The sequence below is a fragment of the Notolepis coatsorum genome (genome assembly GCF_963971535.1).
Source record: "Notolepis coatsorum genome assembly, chromosome: 17".
NCBI lineage: Eukaryota > Metazoa > Chordata > Actinopteri > Aulopiformes > Paralepididae > Notolepis > Notolepis coatsorum.
The window spans coordinates 47,111,085-47,125,938 of NC_140181.1; the positions used below are offsets into that span (position 1 = coordinate 47,111,085).

General features: G+C 44.2%; 1 protein-coding gene across 1 annotated transcript in view; it reads right to left on the minus strand.

Annotated features, from left to right (window-relative positions):
• Positions 1-1,506: 1,506 nt before the first annotated feature.
• LOC311244380 (uncharacterized protein) overlaps positions 1,507-14,854 on the minus strand; it is a 33,723-nt gene continuing 20,375 nt past the window's right edge. The window contains exons 8-16 of the mRNA XM_084333845.1: positions 14,668-14,823; positions 14,476-14,532; positions 13,883-14,008; positions 13,456-13,580; positions 6,930-6,981; positions 6,767-6,837; positions 6,485-6,652; positions 6,038-6,146; positions 1,507-5,938 (exon numbers count right to left, since the gene is read on the minus strand). Of these exons, the coding sequence (XP_084189971.1) occupies positions 3,725-5,938; positions 6,038-6,146; positions 6,485-6,652; positions 6,767-6,837; positions 6,930-6,981; positions 13,456-13,580; positions 13,883-14,008; positions 14,476-14,532; positions 14,668-14,823 (3,078 nt within the window). The 3' untranslated portion in view covers positions 1,507-3,724. The remainder of the gene's footprint in view (positions 5,939-6,037; positions 6,147-6,484; positions 6,653-6,766; positions 6,838-6,929; positions 6,982-13,455; positions 13,581-13,882; positions 14,009-14,475; positions 14,533-14,667; positions 14,824-14,854) is intronic.

A 14,854-nucleotide genomic window follows, 5' to 3' on the forward strand; every position in this document is an offset into this window, starting at 1 on the left:
CCTAAGCTTAACCGTCGAAAGAACTTGCCGTCACGCTCTAAGACAAACTCTAACCTTAACCAACTTCGAAAGAGTGCCTAAGCTTAACCAGTGTAGAAACAGGCGTCGGCCAATCAGAGAGCGTCTTGCCAGAAATGCGGCTACGGAAAGTATAGACGCCACCTGACTACCTGAAGTCAGCACCGAAGCAACCGGAGGAAGGAGGAAGTTGTTGATTATTTGTTGCCACTGAAATCTTGTCTTATGTCCATGTCCAGTACAGGGAAGGAGGAAGAGAGGGTAAAAAAATTTAAAAAGAAAAAAAAATCATTTTTAAGGGTGTTTTTTCTGTATAGAGACAATTTCTGTGTTCATTGTTAAAACTTGGCATGCTCTTTTAGAACAGGGTAAGACGTGGGCAGTGTAAGGAATTTGGGGCGGTTAAAAATGGGGTGCCATGATGACTATTTTTTTCTCTACGGGGTGGGAGGGACTTTGTTTGAGTGGGGTGTTTTTTTCCGAGTGGGAGGGACTGTTTGGGTGGAGAGGGTTTTTAATTATTTTTTTCTCTCTATCGAGTGGGAGGTTAAACGCCAGGGAGGAAGAGGAGGGGGGAGTCGAGTTTTTTGTGATGAAAATGGTTAGATTGCTGCTTCTGTAAATAGTTATACATATGGGGGCAAGTTGGATTCAAGTCTACCAAGGGTATGTGGGGGGGGTATTTTTGTGTGAGTCGTTTATCAATAGAAAATCTGATGGGACTGTATGGAGAGGTTATAGATATGGTACAGAGGACGAGTCTAATTGACGATTGAATGTGAACCATGTGGTTTCTGCAGAGAAAAAAACTGGGGAAAAAAGAAAAAAAAACACAGATGAATTAGCTTTGTTACTTAGTGAATTAAAATGAATGTATTAATTTTACCTGTAAATATTGGAGGGGGAGGGGAGGAGCATGTGCTTGTGGGCAGGGGGTTCTCCTTGCTGTGTTCTTGTAGTTTATTAGAAAAATGGGGGCGAAATTCATGCCAGCCAGTTCAAAAGACCAGTTCAGCGCTTCCCTCGTCTTCCTGGTTCTACCGTGTCCAATATCACTTCTTCTGATAACGCGATTGGATCTTCAATGCCCTCACTCACTCTTTATCAGGAGCAACCAGCCTATCAGCGGAGGGAACCCTTGCCCAAGTCACCCTCCCCCTCTGTCCAGACATTGCTGTTGTGAGGATGAAATGTCTGTTTTATTAAAAGTGCCGTTGAAGCACAACAGTGACCCCTAATGTTTTAATTGAGTCACTCCCTCTCGAGTCGGCGGATATGAAATCGTATTGTTCTCATAAGAGGTTTACTTTTCACCAGGCCGGGCCATTATGTATTACTAGCCACTAAACCTTTAAGTTCCCTTTTAATTAAGGGTTTCCTCATGATTCTATCATGGAATTCTAGAGCACTATTCAGAGGCCGGTGGCTACTGTTAACACCATTAGAACAGCTAAAGGCAAGTCCTATTGACAACATTATAGTTGGGTTTATGTGCTTTAATCAAAAGTTTAAAAATAAAGTTCACAAACATCGACAAGTTGTGAAACGACAAAAATCAATAGCACACAGACACAATTTATTACAGTGAAAATGGGCCTCCAAATATGGTCTACAATGTGACAAGCCTAAAGCTCCAACAGCATTGAGAACATCCAAGACAGTATTTCACTTTGGTACAGCATTTTTCCACTTTTAAATAGCACATACAGTACCTCCGATTTTAGGAATAGTAAAACCACCAATATTGCCTATCTCAGGTATTCATAATCATGTCATTTTGAAAACTTGGTATACAAATCATACTGTTAACGCATAATAGTGATGCTGAAATGTACATAAAGTGCAATACCAAGTGGGTCTCTTTTTCAAAGAGGAATATATAATGATGTGAAACTATAAGTATGAGAGGTAGTTATGTGTGGTTAAAAAAGAAAAGCAAAACGTCTACCAAAGTGACATACTGCAGTGAATAACAACATTTAATTTAGAAGCACAGTCATTTCCATACAATTTCAAACATTTAAATCACACTAGCATTCATTGTCACCTTGAAAGACACCGTGTGAATTCTCAGGTCGAGATGCCGTCTCACACTTAGTTCCTGGTGGATTTCTCCAACCTACTCCTCCACGTTATGTGTGGACATTAACTATGCTGGTCCGTTTGTTCATCAGTGCACCTTCTCGTCTCATAATGGGAAGGTGGACAGATGCAAAAGCTTGCGTCCCGGGCTCAGATTCTGTGTTGCTTTCCCAAAATGTATATCTTCATCCCATTGGTTGAAATTTCTCAACAACAACAAAATAAACTTAGACCCACCACAATCTTCAATTTCTATATGGTCAGTGCAGAATTCCATGTTAACCCTTTCTCCGCCGATGACGTGTTTACACGTCATTCCTCGCCATGCGTAATCTGCCAATGACGGGTTACGGCATCTTTGAGATCAATATTTCATATTTTCGTCATGGTATTCACATTTCACCCATGGAGTCTTTGCTGGTGTTGTAGGACTCCGCTCAACTCTGCAACGCTTCAATACCGCCACCTGGTGGCCGATCGGCGAGTTGCCAAAACCGGAAGTGGCCGGAAGTGCTTAGTCCGTCCCCTATTCTGTGACTCTATCCAGACACCGTGCATATCGATCCGTTGCCATAACTCAATAAACAACATGATTGGACGTATATTAGTATTATACAAACCGGAACTGGATCACCTAGATCAACATCCCATAATAGCGATCTTTTTGCTCCACGCTCATCACCCAACGGAGGAGACTGGGGTGAGTTTCAGCATTTTTCTTTATCATTTTCGATACAAACTGCTCTGATCTATATATCACCCATACTACATAAATGATTTAACGTCGGCCACGGAATTATAAACGACCCCCCCCCCCGGTCAACCGCAGATGATCAGTCAACACGTCTAGGATCATGTACAGTTGACATTTTTTATCTGGTGTCGATCGGTATCAAACTGCATTTGATGATATGCATTTATGGCTATATCTCACATTCTATGAAATACTGCAGAAAACAATAACATTTATACTCTAGACCGTATTATTGTATGAATGTGTGAATGAAAAAGTCAAACGTTCCTACATCCTGAACGATAGATAATTGATGTTGAATGGGCCATAGTAATATCAATTTAGCAATAAAATTAAAAAAGTTATAGCCCTGCAAAGAAGGTGAACATCTCCATAGACAAATAGAGCTGGCAGAGAGGCTACAAGGATGGATATAAGCTCCGGCAACGAATGGGTTAACAGACACCTCTGATGTCTCATTTTCACTTTAGTTTTCAGGGGAGATTGAAGCAGATCACAGGTTGTGGGCATGAGATTCCACCACCCTATGTACCGCAACACAGTCTTAACCGTTTAACCTTGAATTTAAAAGAAGTTCACTTCAAACATTTATTTTTGTGAGATCAATAACTAGGCTTTGTCCCCTGCATAATGTTGCACTTGTGACAAGAGTTACTGTAAGAGAGTTAAGGCAATGCTAGATGAGCAGCTGACTGAATAGCGGTAATAGTGGAGCAGAGGGGACTCAAGGTACTTATTTAACATTTCTTCCTTTAGAACAATCTTACAATACAGCACAACTGTTCCGGAATACCAATAGCCCTTCAATCACAATGATTGCACATTAATCTGTACAATATTTCTGATACTCCTCTAAACAAAGTACCTGGTTTACCATTTAAACCATTTCTTAGGGGGGTCTTTTGGATCGTCACCGTCTCCCTTATCATCTGATGAAGCTGGCTTCTCAACTTTACTGGCATCTGCCTCCTGAGAGGGAGCTGCTTCACTGGCGACAGCCTCCTTGGTTGCTGGAGTTTCAGTTGTCTCAGAGTCTTTAGAAACATCACTTTCCTTGCTAGCTGTAGTGTCCGTCTCCTGAGCCACAAGAGCAGCAGTTGTGTCTGCCTCCTTAGTTACTTCAGCAGCCTCTTTAGCTTCAGTGTCTTTGTAAACTTCTGTTGCTACAGGCTCATCCTCTTTAGCAACTTCAGCTACAGCCTCAGCCTCCTTTGCAACCTCTGTTGCTACGGCTTCAGCCTCCTTTGCAACAGCCTCAGTAGTCATAGTGTCAACCTCCTTCACATTCTCTGTAGCCACAGCCTCAGCTTCCTTAGCAACCTCAGTTACTACAGCCTCAGTTTCCTTAGCAACCTCGGCCTCAGCTTCCTTAGCAACCTCAGTTACTACAGCTTCAGCTTCCTTAGCAACCTCAGTTACTACAGCTTCAGCTTCCTTAGCAACCTCGGCCTCAGCTTCCTTAGCAACCTCAGTTACTACAGCTTCCTTAGCAACCTCAGTTACTACAGCTTCAGCTTCCTTAGCAACCTCGGCCTCAGCTTCCTTAGCAACCTCAGTTACTACAGCCTCAGCTTCCTTAGCAACCTCTGCCTCAGCTTCCTTAGCAACCTCAGTTACTACAGCTTCAGCTTCCTTAGCAACCTCAGTTACTACAGCTTCAGCTTCCTTAGCAACCTCGGCCTCAGCTTCCTTAGCAACCTCAGTTACTACAGCCTCAGCTTCCTTAGCAACCTCAGTTACAACAGCCTCAGCTTCCTTAGCAACCTCAGTTACTACAGCTTCTTTGACAACCTCAATTGCCTCAGTTACTACAGCTTCAGCTTCCTTAGCAACCTCAGTTACTACAGCTTCAGCTTCTTTGACAACCTCTGTTACAATGGCCTCAGCTTCCTTAGCAACCTCAGCCTCAGCTTCCTTAACCTCAGTTACTACGGCTTCAGCTTCCTTAGCAACCTCAGTTACTACAGCTTCAGCTTCCTTAGCAACCTCAGTTACTACAGCCTCAGCTTCCTTAGCAACCTCAGTTACTACAGCCTCAGCTTCCTTAGCAACCTCAGTTACTACAACCTCAGCTTCCATAACAACTTCTGTTACAATGGCCTTGGCTTCCTTAGCAACCTCAGCCTCAGCCTCCTTAGCAGCCTCAGTTACTACGGCCTCAGCTTCCTTAGCAACCTCAGTTACTACGGCCTCAGCCTCCTTGGTGACTGCTGCTTCCACCTCTTCAGCTATAGGTACAACAACATCAGCTACCTTAGCCACATCGGTTGCAATGACCTCAGCATCCTTAGCAATAATTGCTGCAGCCTCAGCCACTTGAGCAACATTGGTTACAATTGCCTCTGCCTCCTTCACAATATCAGTTGCCGCAGAGGCTGTTGTTTCCGACTCCCCTAGAACAGCTTCTGCCTCTTTGATGACCTCTGTGGCCTCTGTCTCCTGAGCAGCTGGAATGGTCTCTTCTTTACCGACGGCAACAGCCTCAGCTTCCTGGACAGTGGAGATAGGGACAGTCTCAGCCTCTTTGACCTCAGCAGTTATATCAACTTCCTTCACCTCAGGCACAATGGTCTCCGGAACTACAGATGCTGCTGGAATCTCCTCAGTTAGATCCTTGATGGCTTCCACCTCCTGCACCAACGGGGCAGCAGTGGCCGTCTCCACAATGGTTTCGACTGCTTCTGCCTCTTTGAGGGCTGGGACGGCTGCGGTCGTCTCAGCAATTACGGGCGTAGCGACCTCAGCCTCTTTAACGAGTGTGGCTGCCTCTGCAATGATGGCAGCCGCATCCATCTCCTTCACTGGTTCAGCCACTGCTGCCGCCTGGGCGCTGGCGATCAATGCCTCCACCACCGGCAGGACTTGTTGGATGACCGGGGCCACCTCTCCTGCAGCCTCCTGACCAGCTGTGAAACCGATGGCACTTGCCACCTTAGGGAGAACCACTCCGGTCTTGCCGACACCATCTCCTGCTTCCATCAGCAGCCAGTCCATTTTCTGAGCATGCTGCTTGATTGCGTCCTCAACCCTTGAGTCAATCATAGCTTCCGTCAAAACTCCATCTTCTGAAGAGTATGCCGCAGCCTGACGTGAGGAAAAGAAAAAAAACACAGGATTGAAATGTTTACTTTCAATCTAACAAAGTTGGAACAAATTCACTGGCCCTACGACCTACGTACTCACCTGCCAGGCCACACCGAGTTTGGAGATCTCACGACCAGACATCCCTTCTGCACGTGCAGCGATGTCTGAACACTTCTGTCCATAGTCGAACTGAGCCAACTTCATCCTCCTGTTGAGTGCACACAAAGGAGGGATGTAAGTGAAGCCTCAGATCATAAATTATTTCCCACCATCTCACATCATCTGCATATAACAATGTTTCCAACAGGCAAGTGTCATCTGCGGTAGGTTTTATACAACTCCTCGAGGAATTCTGATGCCATTCCATGAAAGCAATATGTAAGACTCAGACAGCATGATCAGCTGTCAGGACAGCATACACTGTATAACTCATTATGCAACTTGGAACTGGCAAGTTCCCCTACGGACCCATATTTTAGCTCACTCCGTTAAATCACTTCTCAAACATGGGGGAAGCTAGTCATCAGTTGAAATGAGTATACTCACTGTCTCCCTGTGGTGGCGGGACCCAGCACAAATCTGTCAAAGTACAGGCGCACCAATCTCTCCCTCTCCTCTAACCCCGGCAGGGCAAAGTTTACAATCTCATCAATACGATCATTTATGGCCCAGTCAAACTGCTCTGGCTGGTTACTGGCCAGCACCAGCATGAACCTGATGAGAAAAAATGGCATTACTTAAAAAACACACAGCCAGCAACCTTTTCAGTCATGTCAATGACCTTTTCACGCTCCGCCGTGCGCGCACTGAATAATGTAAGATACTCACTTGTTGCTCTGCTCTCCAGTGCGGTAAAGGAATGCATTGAGCGTGGCTCTGAGGTCTTCACTGATCTTTTCCTGCAATGCAAAAATCATGAGTCATGAATATATGATTCGGAAAAACGTCATAACATGTTGGAACGTGTGGAAAGCAAAGTTGCTCGACTCACGGTGGATCTCTTGCGCAGGAATGCATCAGCTTCATCTACGAAGAGCAGGAGGCTGGAGAGGATGTGAGAACAGAGGAGAGAATGAGGTCAGGGGCTTGAATATACGTTAAAGGTCACCTTTAAAAAGGAATATGCCAACATTATGTGAAATACACTTACTAATTTCCTTTATTAAAGGCTAATGAATGGAAGCAGATACAGACCACTGGCCTAGCTTAAAACTCCGGGACAGGTGTTTTGGTCCATAGGCTAGCTGGTCCATATCCGCTTCCATTCATTTGTGCTAAGCTAGGCTAACTTGCAGCCGGATAGCTTTCTACTGAACACAGAGAGGAAACTGGTGTCTTGTCTGACTCTGGAGAAGGCGGTAAGCGCATAGACCAGGGCTGTACACTGCGACGAGATTATCGCAAATTGCCCCTTAATTTGGCTCGTGCGAGTGGAAAATAATATTTGGGGGCAACCTTGCGAGTAGTGATTTCAACCCTTCATTCGCATTTCACTCCTAAATTAATCCATACAAATTGGATAATTTTCTTTAAAAAACATTAGCCTACAACCAGGGCTGTACAGTGCGACATAATGTCACGCCGGTGCTATGAAAAAATCTGTTGCGATGAATGAACTTACTGCGATAGCCTGTGTGGAAAAAAAGATTTGCGTGTGGAGTGAATCTGGGCCACGCAACTTGGTAGTTGTAGTCTATCGTGCAATTAAATACCATGTCCCGCCTGCGTAGAGTCCATACATCCAACACCAAATCCCATAATTCCTAGCGAACAATCTAAGCGAAACTGAATGTTGCATCGTCAAAGAAGAACTTTCAATAAGTTTAAGCCGCTAATTTTGCTCTGCAAGAACAACGGAGCGGATATCAGTCCATCTCATGATAACCACGTCCGATGTGGAGAGATGATAAGAGACCATAGCCGATTAAATTAAGTCTGATCTGGCAGTGATGATTACAATGACGGGGACACGGACACTTCTAACGTTCAGCCATGTATTAGGTGAGTCGCCCACAGGACGTTTTTCAATACTTAAATACTGTCTACTTAAATTTCCCTCCGGGGATCAATAAAGTATCAACCTATCTATCTAATAATGAGACAATATGCAAATAAGATAATACTAATAATTGTCACGGTTCCCCGTATGAAAGTGGCTTGCAACTTACTGCTGGTAAAATCACTGTTTATTTCTCGTTCTGCATAGTATTACATTCCTCTTCTAAACAATCAAAGTCCCACCGTAAGAGCCTCATATGGGTCAATTAAAGCTTTTTTTTTTTTTTATCCACTTTTTCTCCCATCCCAATTTCGTATCATCCAATTCAACCCTCCCGTCTCGAACGCCGTTTCTTGCCTCCCACAAGCCGGCTGCAATGTGGACTAAGTCATACATAGCACGAGTCCCCTCCGATACTCGAGGTAACAGCAGTAGCATCTTTTCACCTGTGCGGCGCGATCTTTCAGCGCCAGGGGTCTGCGCTTTGGAGGGGCGCCGCCCCCATCGCTTCCTGATTCTACTGCGCAGGCGCACCAACCGACCTGTAGGAGTCGCTGTCCACAACGCCCGATCCCCACCCATCAGTTTCCCACCCCCTAATACTGCCAATGTGTATTAGTACGGACGACCAGCTAAACTGAAAGCAATGTGGAGCGCTGGGCTCGAACAGGCGAACCCAGCGTCTCCAGTATTTGTGGTGAGCGCCTTGCCCACTGCACCACGTAGCCGCCCCTCAATTAAAGCTTTTTGATTAGTCTTTCCTTCGAGCTAAGTTGAACTGAACATTTCACTGTCAAAAGCGCAAACGTAAACAAGGTTGCGTCGCAACACGGTTTTCAAAATAAAAGTCACATATATAAATACCGTAGTAGGCCTCTCAATTCGTATAAAAAAAAGTCCCGGATATACATAAACATTAATTGGCATAGATCTCTATAAACGGCCCAACACATTGATCACTTTAAACCTTTCATGGGGTTATTTACAATAATAATAATTCATTTTATTTATAAAGCACTTTTCATTGTGAAACAAAGGTATGCAGAGTTTCTTGTCCTCCTGATTAATGCAATGGTGTGTGTTGTGGTGATCTCATTCAAGGAGCACTACAAGCGCGCGCGCGCACACACACACACACACACACACACACACACACACACACACAGTTTGTTGTTTTTGTTCTATTAGTGATTTACACACTTTCTCAGTTGGTTCATTATAAAAGATACAAACCTGAAAACAAACGCACTTAAATGTTAAATAAAAGGACCACAGTAATGAGGCAGGAACATATTTTTTTGCACTACAATGGTAAAATAGTTATTAAAAAATGTGCCCCTAAAAAATATTCTTTGCCCCTAAATTTCTCATTTAGGGGCAAGTGTGCCCCTAGTGAACTTAGCGTACAGCCCTGTAGACTAGGGGTGTAACGGTACATGTATTCGTCCCGCGACTTCACGGTATGGACGCCACGGTTCGGTACATCCTAGGCTTGGGCGGTATTACGGTATACCAGGGTATTTCGAAATCCCGCCGGTATGATTCTCAATACCGTGACGTCACAGACTGTGCACCAAATCCCAAATGGGTTTCCTTCTATTACACTGACACGGAGTAATAATAAATAAAGACTTATTCTTCTATCACAATATTTCTATCACGTGAAGTTAAATCTACTCTAGAAGTGAAACTGAAACTTAACAAGCATACACCGTGGGGGCGGTAGGCAATTAATTTACTCAGTGGAAGCCTGAACACAGAATGACACCGGTTTCACTGACTACCACGGCAAGCCTATGGGAAACTAAGTATAACTTAACACATTGGGTGCCGGCCATTAGACGGGGCCGCTGTTGTCAGGCCAGCTTTCCATTACAAACGTTCACTGTGCGTCACGTTGTTTGTAGAGCTAAACCTATATTTTATATTATAGCTATGGATCCAATATCATTGTCAATTGACAGTATGAACCTTCTGTTCAATATGCCATGAAATAATTTTTCCATCGATACGTTCCCGTTTTATACCATGGTGAATATGAGTGTTATATCGGAATGATCTGGGATAATTCATGTGAGGCTATTTATAAGGCGCACCGCTAATAACGTTAAATCCATTGGCGTTTCGTCCCTACACACACTACAGTTAAAAATCCAAATGCATATGATCGGTATTATGTTCCATCATGAATGCATGAAAGGGGGGGGCAGGGGGGGGTCGTTTGTGATTAATTGATTGCCAATAACGGTGTTACGGACTGTGTCCTTATGTATATATATATATGGGAGTAATGTATGTAATCTGTTGTGTATATAGGCATGTTTTGTTTGTTGTTGTCTTGTCTCCCTCTTGTGTCTACATATCCCCAGGTTCCCAGTTGCAGCAGCAGCTGGTCAATCACCCACTCACCCCGGTGCAGCGGCAGCTGAGACTCGTTCAGCAATCAACATCCACTCCCTTCATAATACCCCTTGTGTTTCAGTGTTAGTTAGCTCCCTGGTTCGTTTGGTCTGTGTTGGTGGTAACTATGGCTCTAGTGTGTTGGTGCTTTTGTAGGTAGAGCTCTCTGGTTCATTGATGTGGTAAAGTAGAGCTCTTGGTGTCTTTGTACACACTCTTTGTTACACACTCTTTTGTGGGAGCTAATTCTGTGTGAGAGCTAATCAAAGCTCTGTGTAAGCTCATTTTGTGTGAGAGCTAGTCAAAGCTCTGTGTGAGCTCATTGTGTGTGAGAGCTGGTCAAAGCTCTAGTTATTTGGTCTATATAGCATTGTATCTTTTTGTGTTGTTGTACATTTCTGTACTAATCCTTTGTATATCTGTTTGTCACCCAGCCTATGGTGATTGTTTCCTGTTATTAATCTTTTGTTTCGCACACAGGGACATTGAGGGCAGAAAGATACCCTGGGGTCTACATCTGCATCACGTAGGAGAACTACTGTTAAAGACACCAGCTTAGAGTGAGCACTACCTCCTGTACTTTGGGGCGTCCGCGCCTGTAAAGGGGGGGGGGGCTTTTGTTTCATTTTGATATTATTTGGTGCTCACTGGTAGGTCCTCTTTGCTCTCTGTGTTGCTGATCTCATTTGTGTAAAATAAATATTGTTATTTTACAATCTGTCTATGGTGTTTTGTGTCACTGCATCCTCACCTATCCTGTCTGTGGCCTAGTGTTGCGTCTCCCCACGGGGGCACGTAACATAAATGGGGGCTCGGTAGTGGGCGACAGACATTTGGTGTTGGTGTGCGGTGGGCACGTTGGTTAGTTTGGATTTTGGGTGGTAGTTTGTTAGGTGTGTTTTTGGTGTGTGTGTGCACTGGTCTGGGTAGGGATGTCGTCTTTTGGGGTGGAGGAGTTCCTGGGTGATCCCTCGGTTGATCGTTTGGATCAGTGTAGGACATAAGGACATTCGTTATTACCACAACATACACGTTATCTGGGGTATGGCTATGAAATCCTTGCACGATCAAGCTGAAATTGATGTCAAATTGCTCTTACCTTTGGCCGGTTGGATTCCAAAAAGAATTTTCCAATTATTTGATCGCCATCTGGTAGATCATAAGTCCATTTGGCACACGCCATAACCTTATACAGCATAATGAATCCGGTGTCCCAAAAAGTATCCCATGCGATCTGGTGAAGCCCTCGCTTCAGGCTAACAGAAAAGTCCACCCGGAGCGTAAACAGTGTGACACCAGGTCTGCAACAGGGGTTACTGCATTCTCGAGACAGCGCCACTACCAGAATCTGGCCGGTACTGCACCTTCGGAGTCCCAATATGCCTTTTCCATGCAAAATACAGCTCTGTGACATGGAATAGGATATTATTAATATCGGGAAAAAAAGGAAATAGGACACAGAAACGAGAATCTTCGTTTTCCGGCACTCAACCGCTGGGCCACAGAAACGAGAATTCTCGTGAATGGCAACCAAAGGGTTAATAGAAAATAATTATATTTATAATGATTTTAAATATATAATAATTATATATATTTTCCCCGTTGTACCAAACTCGCACCGAACCGTGACCCAAAAACCGAGGTACGTACCGAACCGTGGCTTCTGTGTACCGTTATACCCCTAGTGTTACAAAGGATCAGATTAAACCGAATATATATATTTATTGATTGATATATATTGCATAGTATTTGTATATCGTTTGATATCCCTTGTATATTCCTTGTACATATACACGGAATATCCCTTTAGCCCAGACCATAATATTTCATTCTCCTATTGGACAGCGGTCCACAGGCGCCAGAGCCATGCCTCCGGAGTCAGGTTCAAAGTCACCGTCAAGACATGTCTGGACATGCCCGGCCTTGCCCAGGGCTACGAGACAGAAATGAGGTTGGCACTAGTTTGTTCGCTGTGCATATAAATATGGCGCAGGTGAATACAGAAGCACTTAGTCTTACTTAGTCAGAAGTCAAGAGTTACCCAATAAGTTGAAGCCTCACCCACGATACTCCGTGCGGTGAAGTATGGCCTGTTTGGCCCCAAAATAGAGCATTGAGACCGCGTGCGAATTAATAACTGAATTGTCAGAGTTTGGCGCTATACCGTCGAGTGCGACATATTTCTATTAAGTCAGTAATAGTCTATTTGTGTATAGTGTATCGTGCGGCTAAATTTCTACAGTGACCAGCATCACCAACGCTTCCTCGTATCAGCTAGAGTGCTTATCCAGGCTGGGCTGCTTTCATGGCGCTTTCACCCGAGGAGACCTAGACGAGAACCGTGTGGACATGTACACTGGATTAATCTACCCGACGACTACATAGCCCTTTGCGGCTGGATTATATTTGTTTTGGTCCTGTGATTTATGGAGCGGAGAATCGCCGACGCCTACACGTGTTGGATTTACCCTGTGAGGAGCCAAGTCGAGTCGGCGCCTCAGAGAGCCTGAGGCCGGCTAGCTTTCTTCACTGTGGAGCTACAGTCTACGGAGAACAGCTGTATTCGTCTGTGGATCAAGAGGCTATTGCACCGTCTCCTGTACTTGGAGTCTCCTTAGTCATCGTTGACCAGACTCTCTACTACCGACAGATCCTCTACCCCTGCTGGCTTACAACCGGGGGGACCCTTCCAGTATCTCCCGCTATATATTACTAGTGTACCATAGATATAATTCCCTAAGATTCAGGTTGTATAATTACCTCCTGCGTAACCAGAGAATGGACATTCATTATTGATTTGCCTACGCACATTCCTTTGCCTTATAAGCGCATTCAAAGTATAATAGAGAAGTATTATGTACCTTTTGCTGCAATAAATACTTAAAGACAACTTTGTGTAGAACCGGTTCATTGTGGGAAGTGTTCATTATATTTATATATCATGTACTGTATGGCCAGTAATTAAAGTACATAAAGCGGTAGTGGTTTAATGATACCATACTTATCAATACAGTCAGGGAATTGTACCCCTCAGTTACACCTAGCATAGACTAAGAGATACTCGTCTGAAATATATAACTCCTGCTGTGATGTTACTGGACAAAAAAAGTGCCCCTACCCACGCCTGCTTGTGCCAGCCCAGTCAAAGACCTTGTGCATGGCAGTCACTCCATCACGCCCCATGGGTGACACATCTCCACCTGTCATGATGGCGTAGTCCATCCCCGAGTGCAGAGCCAATTTCTGAAAAGTAGGGTAAGAACTAAAGTACTCGTTGGAAAACAATAGAGCAGTGGTATAGCTAGTCATGACTCAAATATATCAATATGATGTAGAAAATGAACTGCAATATTACTGTGTAGAATTACAACCACACAAGCAAAATTATATTCTTAATGAATGCACACTATTTCCTCAAATAAAAAATAAAAAGGATGAAAAGGATAATCAGAAATGCAAGGCTTTGACCTGCCATTTTATATATCTGTAGGATATTACTACAGTTACTAGACATAATATAACCCATGCCGAGGCACAAATGTTACCTTGGCGAAGAGCGTCTTGCCAGTGCCAGGTGGTCCATACATCAGGATGTTCCTATACAGGCCCTTGTTCTGCCTCGTGTTACGGGTGGCAATGGCAATGTCCCTCACACGCTCCTCCAGAGAGGGCTGTATGATGGACACAAAGAGCACAGCATACTCAGTGTTTTAGAAAAAGTGAGATTATGAGTGCATTTGAGGGATAGTCCCCATTTTTAGGAAGTGTATCCAATTTGTCACAAACATTCGGCCATTTCATTCTATCCAAGAACCACTTGCATCAGTCTTTTGGTTTTTAAGATATTGAAAGCAAATTATTGGTGCATTTTAGTTAGCATTAGCAATGCTAGCCAATATGTCCTGCCTCCAATATATTCTTATAAATGTGAACCAATCTGTTTTAAGTTGCAGAATGTTTATGTTTATGTTTATTAAAGGATCCCCATTAGAGACTCATGAAAGAGCCTCTAGTCTTCCTGGGGTCCTAATGTGTGACATCAAGAGTGCAATAAGTCTTTCCTTGAATAGTATTCAATCGAATATCATTATGCAGAATAGGCTGGAGGTTGTCCATAAACCACATAGAAATCACTCACGCTAAGCACCACACCCTCCAGGGCATCCTGGGGTCGGCTCCTCAGGCGTCTGGTTGTCTACAAGTCAAGAGAAAAGTGGAAACTTCAGCAGCAGCAATAACATGGTGTTAAACTAGGCGGGGTGACCTAACAAAACTCACTTATGAAAAACTCTACTGCACATCAAAGAGTATGAATAGAATCCGTCTTTACCTTGATGGGGTGTTTGATGGCCTCCCCGACGGTGATTCTGGAAGTCTCTCGGACCAGCGAGGGCTTCCCCAGACGGGCCTCTATGTAACGGCCGGCCACGGCTGTGGTGTTCCTGGCAGAGTACACTCCTACCGCCAACAGGGTCAAGCCGGCAACCTTCACGGAAAACACAGGTATTCAGACATTG